General features: G+C 43.2%; 1 protein-coding gene across 1 annotated transcript; it reads left to right on the top strand.

The window, feature by feature from the left end:
* The first annotated feature begins 230 nt into the window (after positions 1-230).
* Positions 231-14,190, top strand: LOC144195256 (myosin-7-like). Its single transcript, XM_077714802.1, has 45 exons — positions 231-338; positions 1,369-1,468; positions 1,656-1,759; positions 1,821-1,964; positions 2,225-2,381; positions 2,614-2,641; positions 2,875-2,968; positions 3,121-3,213; positions 3,515-3,578; positions 3,726-3,824; positions 3,954-4,057; positions 4,137-4,275; positions 4,518-4,636; positions 4,696-4,845; positions 4,919-5,089; positions 5,517-5,696; positions 5,784-5,922; positions 6,008-6,078; positions 6,170-6,257; positions 6,428-6,545; positions 6,631-6,754; positions 6,820-6,956; positions 7,097-7,267; positions 7,349-7,433; positions 7,622-7,864; positions 7,945-8,121; positions 8,184-8,329; positions 8,405-8,495; positions 8,560-8,717; positions 8,783-9,014; positions 9,094-9,220; positions 9,690-9,808; positions 9,915-10,111; positions 10,477-10,660; positions 10,763-10,928; positions 10,996-11,120; positions 11,193-11,308; positions 12,019-12,205; positions 12,303-12,512; positions 12,754-12,879; positions 12,956-13,046; positions 13,118-13,197; positions 13,396-13,500; positions 13,700-13,795; positions 13,888-14,190. Exons 2-45 carry the CDS (start codon positions 1,369-1,371, stop codon positions 14,062-14,064), a joined length of 5,832 nt encoding a protein of 1,943 aa, XP_077570928.1. The 5' UTR covers positions 231-338; the 3' UTR covers positions 14,065-14,190.
* Positions 14,191-14,563: the final 373 nt, after the last annotated feature.

The following is a 14,563-nucleotide window of genomic DNA, read 5'->3' as shown; positions in this document are numbered from 1 at the left end:
CCAAGGCGACTGGACGCTAGGGCCCAATTTCAAGTTGTCTAAACTTAAGTGATGGATGTGATGAAGTGGGTGTGGCCACCCCGTACCACAAATAGCATCGAAGGGGACAGACAAAGGGATTGAAGAAGCAGCAGATGTGGACTTTAGTGCGACCACCAGCTTCATTCCTGACCGCTGCGTACCATTTATGACTGGCCAGTGAGTAACTCCTCACCAATCAGAAGTGGAGCTGTCGGTAACCACGTGCCAAGATGACCTTCAGGCTTGGTTAAAAAGTCCAATGATGCTCTGCTGCCATTGTCACTCTGCCAGTGCCTGCATTGATCCGCTACAGAACCGTGAGTTCGCCGCCAAAATATATATACATATATATGCAATTAAATCAACTGGTAAAATATTTATTGACAAAGATAATTGCCGTATAAAGTGATTATTTTATTTGTTTAATATTGCTTTTGCTCTTGAATCTCATTATACAGCTTTGGGAGATTAAGATTGTAGACATCATCTGAATTTGAGCACACTGGTTTTTAATCTATTGTAGTTCATTTACCATGCAGAGATACCCTTGTCTTCACAAATGTTTCTTCATTAGGATTTGCCTAATAGTTAGCAAAAAGTTCTTATCTGGGTCAAGTGTCGCATACTAGCCTTGTGGTGCACATTTTGCTTAACGAACATACAAACGAACATATAAAATATCTTCATTTTACAAGAGAAGCTTCAAGTTTACAGTTCAAATTACATCTGATCATATTTAAAGTTATAGGGCAGAAGGTGGAAATAACCACAAACTGTCATACTGTGAGTGTTCACTTTATGTAATTTTTAGCCATTTTTGGTACTGTTATGTTATGGATGATTAAGATGTCAACATTAATCACATGACCTTTGACAGGTATATCAATGATTGGTAGTCCGGTGTACCATTGTCATTGCAACTATGACAAAGCGTTCACTACCAACTAAAAATGTTTTTCAGTATTAAGTCATTCCGCTTAAGCAACCGGAAGAATTCCTCACCTTATCCCACTGGAACCACAACTAGATCCCGCTTAAGATGGCTAAAAAAAGCTAGTGGCTCAGCCCATTCCTAGTTTACATTCTCTGTGTGGACTCATAGACGCCGTGCAAAGATTAAAGGGAGGACAGCTGTTCCTGCCACTGCTAAGCCTAAGAATTGTCCACATCCCAGCATAACTGTATGATAGTGTCAGCATGCTAACCCAAGCCTCTTTCACATATAAACATGTTTTTTCAACCCTTCACTTCAGCGTAGAATGATGCATCTCCTGTGAAACCTTATGTATAAATTAGCACGTACATTTGTGGGATGAAGTTCAGAACCGTGACTTTGCGCATCCTCAGATGTCACGGTACCTGGATCCGAAGGACTTTGGAGAGGCTGCTCGATATCTTCGCCTCACCAACCTCGAACAACTGGCCGCCATAGCCCAGACCTACGATGGTAATGTAACCGTTGACAAGACAATAAAACAACAAATTCCAATTCTGAGTTTATCAACAATGACAAACGGCATCAACATCATCAAACCAACATTAACTTTGACATCACCAAATGATAAGCAAATACAACAAGCAAACACCACACACAACACCACAACAACTTGTCACCAATTGTGCGTGTCGTGCAGGAACGAAGCGCGTATGGATGCCCGATGAAGTTGAGGGTTATGTTGAGGTGGAGGTCCGAGAACAGAACGGAGACAAAACTACAGTGGAGACCAAAGATGGACGGGTGAGTTACATCACATTCTCATCGCACCTATTCTTGTACTTGTTATTCTTTGTTTTTGCAGTTTATTATCGTCAAGGAGGAACTCCTGCAACCTACCAATCCTAGTAGATTCGACATGATGGAAGACATTGCCATGTTGACTCATCTCAACGAGGCCTCCGTGCTCTTCAACCTCAGGCGCAGATACAGCATGTGGATGATCTATGTATGATTACACCGCTACCACCAATTACGGCAATCTGGTCCACGAGGGCCGCAGTGGGTGCAGGTTTTGGTTCCAACCGATCCAGCACAGGCAGTTTATCTCATTAGATTTCTGCTGAAACAAAAAGCACCTGCCCGCATTCCACTGATTGCACTTCTAAGATACCTAAGATACCCACTGTGGCCCTTTGTGGAATGAATTGCCCAGGTTGAATTACGGGATCATCGCCCTGATAACCACAATGTTGCTGTGTTTGTCAGACCTACTCTGGTTTGTTCTGCGTGACTATCAATCCTTACAAATGGCTGCCGGTCTACTCAGACCAAGTGGTAATGACATTCAAGGGAAGACGGCGCAATGAGGCACCACCGCACATCTTCGCCATTGCTGACTGTGCCTACAGTGACATGCTGCAGAGTGAGTTGCTTACATTGTCATGGAAAACATTTTGAAGCCTTTTATGCATGTTTCTGATAACTATGAAAGCTACACATCAGTCTAACAGTGAACACCTGTTTGCTGTTATGTTATGATTAGCTCTCAATTGCAGCAACTGAGCCGTATCATCTTGAACATTTGTTTGGATTCGTCTTAAAGAGTGTGTGAATGAAAGGCTTAAAGAACTTTGAACTTTTCACTTTTTCTTCAGATCGAGAGAACCAGTCTATGCTCATCACGTGAGTTCTTGCTCCTCAATTTTTATGTGCTTTTTGTTACAAGTGACCACTTCACTCACTCATGATTTGCCATTGCCAAACCGTGGTCAAATATCTAACAAGGGCTTGTTTGCTCATGGTGCCATCAGAAAACACTTATTTTAACGATGACCTTGCCTTCATTTGCCAGGCAAAAGCAGGCGTGAGGTCATAGTGAAAATGTCAACTGCAGTTTTTGTTTGTGTTTGTCTTAGCGGCGAGTCAGGTGCTGGCAAAACAGTCAATACAAAACGGGTGATCCAGTACTTTGCCATCATTGCCGCACTTGGAGATACGGTTAAACAAGGAGTATGTTATCATTCATTCATTCCAACATGCTTGACCACAGTCTGATCAACAATACAACACTGGAATATTGAAAATCATGAGAAACCATGTGCTGGTTCTGCATTGAGTTCAATCAATGCTACTATTAACATCATGTTGGTGTCTGGTCTCAGGGATCATTGGAAGACCAGATCATCGAGGCCAATCCTGCCATGGAGGCCTTTGGAAATGCCAAAACCATCCGCAACGACAACTCTTCCCGCTTTGTAAGTGCTACTTCTGCCAGTAACATTCACCTCATAGTCATGATCATTCAAAGACAAAAAGCAGATGAACCACAAAACCATGAGTCCTTTGAAGCTTAGCTACGGCCAACATTTGTGTAAATATAACATGATCGGGCCATAATCACCATTAAAGAGAAAAATCCTGGTGGAATTTGATTTATCCCCAATCAAATTTTGCTCCTTCTAAGTTTAAGCGTTTGCCAAATTCAAGATATCAAATTTTTTAAGGTCTTTTAGTCTGCTCATTGTCATGCATCTGCGTTGTCTGTTTTTTTTTCAGGGAAAATTCATCAGAATTCACTTTGGGCCAACAGGAAAGTTAGCATCTGCTGACATTGACATTTGTAAGTTGACTTTCTGGAAATATTGAATTTTGTGTTTCAAATTTAATGACACAGAATGATGATTTGATTGTTGTTTTCATTCTTAAGTTCTCCGGTCCTGGTGACTGTGAAATCTGTCAACATTCAAATTATTTAAATCTCCATCAGATCTTCTAGAAAAATCCAGAGTGGTGTTTCAGCAGCCAGAAGAGAGGGGTTACCACATCTTCTACCAGATCCTGTCCAATCACAAGCCAGAACTTCAAGGTAACTCCACCCACTGGCTGGGCACACCCAAATTTGATGATAGACATGTCAATAAATAACGTCTTACAATATTTTTTTGGTGACTGCATACTTTTCATGCATTGTATGCATGTGCTCTCTTTTTTTAAGACATGCTGCTGATAACCAAGGACCCATACAACTACCACTTTTGCTCACAGGGTGTCACCACAGTGGCCGGCATGAAGGACAGCGAAGAATTGGCTCGCACTGATGTAAGGTTAAACTGTGGAGTTTTAGTGCAAGTCCACACATAATTATAATACATAGTAGTGATGATGAAAATGCCTGCAGCACGCCATGGACACACTGGGCTTCACGCCGGAGGAGAAGAATGGCTGTTACAAGCTCGTTGGGGCCATAATGCACTTTGGCAACATGAAGTTCAAGAAAAAGCAACGAGAAGAGCAGGCCGAAGCGGACGGGACTGAAAGTACTACATCCCACTTAAAACAGACAAAAACAAAAAAAACTGATGTTCTCATTTATAAAGATAACCTTTTTTGATCATTGGAAATATTCTTAGTGTCCTAAATAACCTCAAAAACGGGGATTTATTGTTAAAATCGATTTGACACACTGCTATTGTGCAGTCTCCAAAATGATAAAGTCAAGTTTTTATATTATTTTCTTAAAGAGATCTCATTACCGTTAACGTACTGATTACATGTACAGGTGTGGACAAGGCAGCCTATTTGATGGGCATCAGTTCCGCTGACCTGCTCAAAGGTCTCTTGAATCCCCGAGTAAAAGTGGGCAACGAGTGCATTGTGAAGGGACAGACAGTGGAGCAGGTAACTTCCTTTACCATCATTGTTGAAGTCATGTGACCTGATGACTACTGTATGTGCAGGTGAACTATGCGGTGGCAGCTCTAGCCAAGGCCACGTATGACCGAATGTTTAAATGGCTGGTGACCCGCATAAACATGTCCTTGTACACGGCCCTGCCTCGACAGTACTTCATCGGTGTGCTGGACATCGCCGGGTTTGAGATCTTTGAGGTGCACATCCTGTTTTTCACCTGATTTTGTATTGCAGTCACCTCACACTCTACGTTTTTTCCTCCTTCTGTAGTTAAACAGTTTTGAGCAGCTGTGCATCAACTTCACCAATGAGAAACTGCAGCAGTACTTCAACCACCACATGTTCATCCAGGAGCAAGAGGAATACAAAACAGAGGGCATTGAGTGGACATTTATCGATTTTGGTCTGGACCTGCAGGCCTGCATCGACCTCATTGAGAAGGTCTTTATTCCTGTTACGTGTGTAGACATGATTCCTGTCCACCATTGTGCTCAGTTAAGGCAGGCAATTTTTGTCTTTTGGTTTTAACCCAAGTATCCTCCACGTTTCCACATTCCAAAAACATGCATTGTAGGCTGATTGGACACTCTAAATTGCCCCTAGGTATGGGTTTGAGTGTGCATAGTTGTTCGTCTCCTTGTGCCCTGCGATCGGTTGGCCACCGATTCAGGGTGTCCTCCGCCTCTGGCCCGGAGACAGCTGGGATTGGCTCCAGCATCCCCTTCGACCCTAACGAGGATAATCAGAAAATGAGATGAGTGGATCAGACAAATATCCAGAAAGTCAGGTTATAAAATCATGTGCTAACGTTCTACATTGTGTTTAGATTGATATGTAAATCTGCAACTTGTATTAACTGTTTGTGCAGCCCCTGGGAATCCTGTCTATAATGGAGGAGGAGTGTATGTTCCCGAAGGCCACCGACCTCAGCTTCAATACCAAACTTTACGACAACCATGGGGGAAAGTCACCCAATTTCCAGCGACCGCGATTGGATAAAAAGCGCAAATATGAGACACACTTTGAGGTGGTCCACTATGCTGGATCGGTATGTCTCACCTCAACCTCATCCATCCCAGGAATGTTAAAGTTCTTTGTTGTGATAATCACTCTGATGCTGAGGTCTTGTGTTCAGGTTCCATACAACATCAACGGCTGGCTAGACAAGAACAGAGATCCTCTCAATGAGACGGTGGTGGTTGTGTTCCAGAAATCCTCCAGTAAACTGATGGCAGGACTTTATGAAGACTATTACATCAACTCAGCAGGTGCAGGTAGACTGCAGAAGATTTAAAAAAATAAACTATTTCCAAGTGGGACTCATAACTTAGTCAATTAACCATATTTTTCCGGCTTCAGACTCTAAGCGGGATACAAAACAAAGGAAGAGGAAGGCAGCTTCCTTCCAGACTGTCTCCCAGCTTCATAAAGTGAATAAGTAACATTATCAGATGAGTGATTTATTCAGTCACATGACGACATAAACACACATATCACATAGACATGCCATTTTACCAACAGGAGAACCTCAACAAGCTGATGGCGAACCTTCGAAGGACTCAGCCGCACTTTGTCCGCTGCATCATCCCCAATGAAAGCAAGACACCTGGTCAGTTGACAGCTTATGTCTACCCACCAACACTAGTCTGTATCCTTTACCTAGATAGTGGCCTTCATGCCAAAATGAATCTATAGCCAATTTTCAAAATATTTGAATTACTTCTGTTATCTGACATAGGTTGACTGGTTTCAGTGAAGTCCACTTTGTTTTTTCTTCAGGCATCATTGATCCTTTCCTGGTCCTGCATCAGCTGAGGTGTAATGGGGTCCTAGAGGGTATCCGTATTTGCAGGAAGGGATTCCCCAACCGGGTCTTGTATGCAGAGTTCAAACAACGGTAAGATTTGGAGTAAAAATGGTGCATCATAGTGTGAGCTTTCCTATGTGACCATTTTACCGTGTGATCACTCCCTTAAACTCAGCTATCGTATCCTGAACCCCTCTGCCATTCCTGAAGCCACCTATGTGGACAGCCACAAAGCAGTGGAGAAGCTTTTGAGCTCATTGGACATTGACCACAGCCAGTATAAGTTTGGACAAACCAAAGTATGACGGCAATGCTGTCAGGTACTGCCATGTTGGATGTGTCTTCATCTTCTTTTCCTCTTCAGGTGTTTTTCAAAGCAGGTCTGTTGGGTCAGTTGGAGGAAATGAGGGATGCCCGCCTATCGCAGATCTTGACTACGGTCCAGGCCATGGGCCGAGGGAAGTTGATGAGGATGGAGAGAGACAAGATGTCTATACAAAGGTATTTCAATCACAGTTTGTTGATAATGTTGGAAGTGACACTGTCAGCGCAAGAACTAAACTTGCTTCATTTATTCCTGCATAAAAAAAGAATTCTATTTTAATCAGATATAAATGACAACTCATACTGGCGTGTTTCAGGGATGCTGTTTTGGTCATCCAGTTCAACCTGCGATCGTTCTTCAGTGTTCGCACGTGGCCATGGATGATGTTGTTCTACAAGCTGAAGCCCTTGTTGAGGAGTGCTCACATCGAAAAGGAGCTGGCCTCTCTTAATCAAGACTTCAGCAAGCTAAAGGAGGCCTTTGACAAGTACCAGCAATTTCTAGATGCGCCTAAGTTGGGGCAATCCAAGTTTGTTGTTCTTTTTTTCATGTTCTTTTCCTCACACAGGTCTGAATGTAAAAGAAACGAGGCTGAAGAGCGTCAAGTGGTTCTTGTCCAGGAGAAGAATGATTTGACCTTACAACTCCAAGCTGTAAGTTATATTTATCCCTGTGAGAGACTTTTTTCGAGTTTCCTACACATCAAGAAAGCACATTTATCCAGGTTTCTTCAGCCCTGACTTGTGTGTTCACCGAACAGCATATAAATAACTATTCCAGCTCCTCTGCTATTGGACACGCTCAGTTTGTCCCATTAGCCTAAGATTAATGGTCCAAACAGGAACAAGACAACCTGGAAGATGCAGAGGAACGCTGCAACCAACTGATCCATTCAAAAATCACCCTGGAGTCTAAGCTTAAGGAGATGCACGAGCGTCTGGAGGATGAGGAGGAGGCGGGGGCTAAGCTGATCACCAAGAAACGTGTCCTAGAAGAAGAAGTAGGATCCCTACGAAAGGATGTGGATGAACTGGAAATAACCTTGGCAAAGGTGGAGAAGGACAAGCACAGCAATGAGAACAAGGTAGTTTATACCGGGAACACTTTATATTTCTTACAAAATACAATGTTCTCAGACCATTTTTGCGTCTGACGTGGGAGCAGGTGAAGAATCTTTCCCAGGAGATGTGTGTATTGGACGAGTCCATTGCTGTCCTGAACAGGGAGAAAGTTACCCTTCAGGAAGCTCATCAACAAGCTCTCAATGACCGCCAGGCTCAGGAAGACAAAGTCAACATTCTGACCAAGGCCAAGAGCAGACTGGAGCAGCATGTGGAACATGTAAGACTAGCAGTCCATGCTGGCTTTTCTCCCAATTCCAACTAAGTCTACTTCTCCTTCAGATGGATACCACCTTAGAGCAGGAGAAGCGATTGCGAAACGAACAGGAAAAAGCAAAGAAAAAGCTAGATGCCGACCTGAAACTATCCCAGGACTCTGTAAGAGGGTTGGAGGATCAGAAGAGGGAGCTCGAGGAGATAATAAAAAAGTAGGAAAACATTGGTAACCTTGGTTGAATGACAAGTCCTTCTATAGGGTTGTTTCGAGTGCTATTTATTGACAGGAAAGTCTTTGAGTTGGGTCAACTTCAATCCAATTTGGAGGACGAACAGAATCTAGTGGCTCAACTACAGAAGAGAATCAAAGAGCTTCAGGTCGGCCCCGTTAGTCTCGTGATGCGTCTGTCCATCAGACTAATCAACGTGATTTCTTTCACAGACCCGCATTGAAGAACTGGAGGAAGCCCTGGACGCAGAGCGCGCATGGAGGTCAAAGGCTGAGCGCCAGCGGAACGAGATTGCCCGAGAGCTGGAGGAGCTTGGGGAGAAACTAGAGGAGGTGGGAGGAGCTTCTGCTGCACAGATTGCACTCAACAAGTGAGTCCAAAGCAACTTGGGAAAACTACAGCCGCATCCCTCTCACTGTTCGTGCACCCCATCAGGAAGCGGGATGCAGACTTCCTGAAGCTTCGACGGGAGTTGGAGGAAGCTGGACTTCACCATGAGACGACAGCTGCCGCTCTGAGGAAGAAGCATGCCAATACCGTGACGGAGCTCACCGAGCAAATTGACATGCTTCATAAAACCAAGCAGAAAATGGAGAAGGAGAAGGCGGACCTTCGACTGGAAGTAGATGACCTGGCCTCCAATTTGGAGCAGCACTTCAGGGCCAAGGTGACAACATGGTCCCTGCCTCATCTCTTACCAAACAGGCTTCCCAGCAGGGAGTTTTATTACAATATGTGCTTTGCAGGGTGCCTTGGAGAAAATGTGCCGAGTCAATGCGGACCAGCTTAGCGAAAGTCAAGGCAGAATTAATGATCTGCAACGACAGCTTACTGAGATGTCAGCTCAGAAGGCGCGAAGTGTGGCTGAGGCGGGTAGGTGCAAGTCTATATTGTAGTGGTTTGCTCACTATACTAGGTCAGTTGAAAGCTTTTATATTAGTTGGAGAGGATGTTTGTTGTTTTGTCAAGTAGTAACTTACAAAAGTTGGTTTTCATTTAGTTTGTAGTCAGTCTGTTAGTTGGTCTCTTAGTCGTATGGTAACTTCAGCGATGTTTCAAGCTTCTCAATTCCTGCTTAAGTTCTTTTTTGGGTCCTTCTTAACCATGTGAATAGACACATACTGTATCTCTGTTACAATTGTCCTTATTTAAGGCATAGAAATAATCAGCTCTACTGTACATAATGGAACACATTATACCATAAGGTACTTTGGGTGTACAAAGTTTTTTTTTCTACGCTGGTGTTTAGACCTATGGGCCTCATGATATTCTTATTTTTATCGTTTACGATGTTCTTTAGCAAATCCAAAATATGCTGAAAGTGTTTGCCCTTCCATGACAGCCGAGTACAGTCGACGCCTGGAGGAGCGTGAAGTGCTGACAAATCAGCTGCAGCGATCAAAAGCCGGACTATGTCAGAACTTAGAAGACGGGAAAAGGCAGCTAGAGGAGCAGAGCAAAGTATAATCTTAATCATGCTGCTCTTTGATTAACCAACAACTGAAAGAGCAGAAAGTGTTTTGAGAAATCATTCAGGTACTCTGTATTTTTTTTCCTCTCCTTTAAGGCCAGGATAACACTAGCGCAAGCGATGCAGGCTGCTCGTCATGACCGCAGTCTGCTGGCGGAACAGCTGGTGGCAGAACAAGAATCCAAAGCAGAGCTCCAGCGGGCACTTTCTAATGCCAACAGCCAGCTGGTGCAATGGAGGACCAAGTATGAAACGGACGCTGTGCTGAGAATTGAAGAGCTGGAAGACGCAAAGTAAAACTCCTTTATTTTGCCCATGTTGTTCATATCGTAACCAACACAGATCAATATTAGCATGCTTTACTCATCATCCAGTTGTACACATGGTGTGTTTGTGTTTGGTCTACATGTGTCATTTTCATCAATGTAAGTTTGAAAAAGAAAGCAAAATGCACTGCACAGCTTTTGTGGGTGGTTGAGATTTAGTAGGAAGCAACCCACAGAGATCTCAGTCCTTCACAGTATAAAGTAATGTAATGGATGAATGGATGGACTGAACATAACTGGAGATCCACTGACCTTGGATTCACACGATATATATATCCTAACATGCTAGTAGTTAGCAAGTTGCAAACTGAAAACCGTTCATTTGCTTGCAGGAAAAAGCTAGTTGCCAAATTGCAGGCAGCGCTAGAAGTTGCTGAAGCTTCTCAAGCAAAAAACTCCTCGCTGGAAAAAACCAAACAACGTCTTCAGATAGAGATTGAGGACTTAGCAGTAGAGCTGGAACGCTCCAATGCTTCCGTTCTGGCCTTTGACAAGAAGCAACGCCAGCTGGACAAGGTCAAAATAACAGGAGTAGAAACATGAGAGAATCTCTCTGAGCTACTGCTCACCAAAGGAACTTGCTTGTGTGTCTGAAGCGTGTTGTTTGTGCTTTTGCAGATGTTGACTGAGTGGAAACAGAAGTTGGAGGAAAGTCAGTCAGAGCTGGATGTCTCCCAGAAAGAATCACGACACCTCAGTACACAACTTTTTAAGATGAAGGACATTTATGAGGAATCTTTGAATCATCTGGAGACGCTCAAATCGGAAAACAAGAACCTTCAAGGTATTGTGCTCCTTGCTAAGACTTTGTCTGAAGAGCCACATCTAACGTTAGATTGGATTGATTTTAGATGAGATTTTGGACCTGACCGAGCAGATCAGTCGTAGTGGCAAGACAATACATGATCTTGAGAGGATGAAAAAGATCCTGGGAGTGGAGAAGAGTGACATCAGAGCTGCTTTGGAAGAGGCAGAGGTGTGTGACCATCTTCCAACCATCTCCAAGCCTTTTTTTTTTTGAGGTTTCACGCCTCTGGTTGTCCTCCAGGGAACTATCGAGAATGAGGAGAGCAAGACCCAGAGAGTTCAGATAGAACTTCAACAGACCAGGATGGAGATTGAGCGCAAGATTGTGGAAAAAGATCAAGAGATTGAAAGCCTCAGGTGAACTCAACTTTTTCACATCTACTTAGTAAACCCTTTGTCGTTTTTCATGAATTATTACATTCATTCAGTGGCGGGCTGTCAGGCCCTTCCTCTGCTGGCCTAAGAAATATCTGAATCATATATTATATTTTGTCCATCATTACTTATGAAATAATTCCAAATTGTCTGTTAGGGCTTCATTTCATTGCTCTCTCGCTGGTTGCACTGCTTCCAGATGTGTGTTTCATATTGAAGCATTTAACCAACCACATTTCAGCCATTATTTTTCGCCAGGGTCAGATATCTGCCTCAAGGCCTTCACAATCAGTTCTGCAGGCTTTGCTGCATTAAACAAGCGTCGATAAGACTGTTGCTTTAACCAATCAGAATTCGATTAGGTGACACCAAGGCATTTTCGCAGGCGTAGAGATGTGTCATTACCTTCTTGCAGGCGTATATATTTGTAGTCAAGACTTTCCAATAATGACAAAGTTAGATATGTCTACTTGATGGTGTAGAGGTTCGCTCAACTGCCTGCCATGTGGGCGGCATGAGTCAGTTAATACGTTGAACGCAATTACAGCATGAGTACTGCTAACAACCTGTTCACCAGTGTATATTTGGGCATTTAGTTCTCTGAAAAACAAGTAATATTCTAGTATTTTCAGTTGCATACAAGTTGAGTTAGCTAGCAAGCTTTGACACTTGAGTTGCATGTCATCAACCAGGCGGAATCACCAGCGTTCGCAAGAAGCCATGCAAGCCAGCTTGGAGGCTGAGATTCGTACTCGCAGTGAAGCTGTTCGTTTACGTAAGAAGATGGAGTCTGACCTAAGTGAGCTGGACATTCAACTTGCTCATGCCAACAAGCGGGTGTCCGAGGGCCAGAAGAGTATTGCGCAGCTGCACGCTCAGGTTGGCCTTTCAGCAGGGCGACTCGCACTAAAGCCATGTATACTGTTTTTGTTGCAGTCGATATTGGGGATGGATACTGATACCTGTTTCTCTGTAGGTGAAAGGTCAGCAGGTTGAGTTGGAAGACAAGGTGCAGATGAACAATCAGCTGCGAGAACAAGTTGCACTGCTGGAACGTCGCTGCATGCTGATGGTAGCTGAGGGGGAGGAGCTTCGGGGCGCCTTGGAGCATTCTGATCGCACCTGCAAGATGGCTGAACATGATCTTGTGGAGGTGGCTGAGAGAGCTAGTCTGCTTACCACGCAGGTATGCAGCATTGCACCAATCCACCAATTCAGGGTGTCCTTTTTACTGGCATAGGCTCCAGCACCCTGTGAGAACTTGATAAGGATATGCAGTACAGAAAATGAATGAAGGCTTCTGGTTCTGATCAAAGGCTCACATTTGTTTTAGCTTTGTAGTTATTGCTCAGTGTATGAATTTATGATTTATTCTAGCGTTTAATAATTCTAATCTTTAAAAAAAATATATCTATGGTGTCATTAAGAATACGGGTCTGGTGAGCAGCAAGAGAAAGCTGCAGGCAGATGTGTCTAATCTAACGAGCGAAGTGGACGAGATCTTGGCAGAGAGTCGCAACATGGAAGAGAAAGCCAAAAAGGCCATCACTGATGTAAACACCTTCTTGAAGCTTTCACATGCAAGCTTTGCCTTCCATTATAAACATGGCATGGCAACAATACCCACAGGCGTCAACCATGGCAGAGGAGCTAAAAAGGGAGCAGGACAACAGCATCATGCTGGAGAGGATGAAGAAGAACACTGAGGTTGCTCTCAAAGGTTCGTGGCGCCCTTTCCATTTAACACTTAGGATTTTCTGAGGACATAGTTTAGTGTTTGTGTGTATGCAGAGTTGCAGGTCAAACTTGAGGAGGCTGAGCAGATGGCACTGAAGAGTGGAAAGAAGGAAATTTATAAACTGGAGACGCGAGTAAGTCCAACTTCTAACATACTACACCTTCTACCCAATGCTCTAATCTATAACTTACTATATTATATCATATCATATTTGCCAATTATCCATGCACCTGTCTTTTTTTGTTTTAATAATCATTTCACTTTCCATAATGTCTTATACTTATTTCAGCTTATTTAAACAAAAGTATAAACCTTCGACTTACCTGTGCAGGTGCGTGATCTTCAGACTGAGGTGACCATGGAGCAAAAGAAGCGGGAGGAATATCAGAAAGGCGTCCGGCGCTATGAGAGGAGGCTGAAAGAAATCACCTGCCAGGTTGCACACACACGCTTGCACTGATGAATGCATGATTTATGTACGTACATGTATTGTTTTCATATTCCCTGACTTTTATTGTTTACTTAAATTGTTCTATCAATGTGATCTGGCATGTTTATCTGCAAATACTCGGTAAAATATCATGCCCATTTTTAAATGAAATAAATGAATTTCTATGTTTGGGTGTGTGTTTCAGTCAGAAGAAGATGGCCAAACGCTGGTGAGGATGCAGGAGGTCATCGGGAAACTTCAAAGCAAAGTTAAACTTTACAAGCGACAAGCCGAGAGCTCTGTAAGCAGACAATCATCTCATCCACGCTGCCACCATTTTAAAGACAAAAAATATTTTGACTCATTTCTTGAATGGATTTTTCTGTCCACCAGGAAGAGCAAGTGAACTCCAATGCTCTTCGGTTTCGTAAGGTGCAACACGAGCTGGATGAAGCAGAAGAGCGTGCTGATATTGCAGAGAGCACCGTCAACAAATTGCGTGTTAGAACACGCCAGCACATTAACGTTAGCAGCACCACTCTGGTGAGCGCTTATCTCAATCGCGGTTAACCGATCACGATAAAGGTTTTATGTGTCCAATGCCAAATGTTATTTATATTTCATGGTCATCATTTTAGTTGGTGTCGCTTACTTATTTTTGGCTTCTTCTTCTTCCAGATTTCTGAATGAGGAACCACTGCTGGATTCTTGATTTGTTGACTTGCAGTTTGGCGTTTGTTGGGTTTTAGCTCAGTTTGTTTTATTGCCTTATCAGAATAATTAATTAGCATGGTGTGATGTTGCTAATGTTTATTTTGGCCCTAAGTGCTTTGAAGTGCAACATCATTTTTTTACCATCGTGGAACTTCACATAGGTTTGAATATTGAGGGTGATACATTTAGGGGTTTGCTTGGTGTCAAGAATTCTTCCCTTTTTAGACAGTATATTGCTTTTGTGTCTTCTAGAACTAGTTGCTCTTTTGATGTACAAACATCTGGGTTAACCATAGGTTTGTTTGGGCACCTGAGGTTTACACGCTCAAGATAGAGCTGTCCTAGAAAAGCTTAC

This window comes from Stigmatopora nigra, chromosome 1, assembly GCF_051989575.1.
Source record: "Stigmatopora nigra isolate UIUO_SnigA chromosome 1, RoL_Snig_1.1, whole genome shotgun sequence".
NCBI classification, from domain to species: domain Eukaryota; kingdom Metazoa; phylum Chordata; class Actinopteri; order Syngnathiformes; family Syngnathidae; genus Stigmatopora; species Stigmatopora nigra.
Note: the sequence above shows the minus strand (reverse complement) of the source record. Positions and strands in the feature narration are given on the sequence as shown.

What these genes read in the sequence shown, in the direction of transcription:
- LOC144195256 (XM_077714802.1), top strand. Translation starts at nt 1,369, where the DNA reads ATGTCACGGTACCTGGATCCGAAGGACTTTGGAGAGGCTGCTCGATAT. An exon ending in TCACAAGCCAGAACTTCAAG is followed by an intron (nt 3,825 to 3,953) that starts GTAACTCCACCC and finishes TCTTTTTTTAAG; the next exon opens with ACATGCTGCTGATAACCAAG. An exon ending in CCGGGTTTGAGATCTTTGAG is followed by an intron (nt 4,846 to 4,918) that starts GTGCACATCCTG and finishes CTCCTTCTGTAG; the next exon opens with TTAAACAGTTTTGAGCAGCT.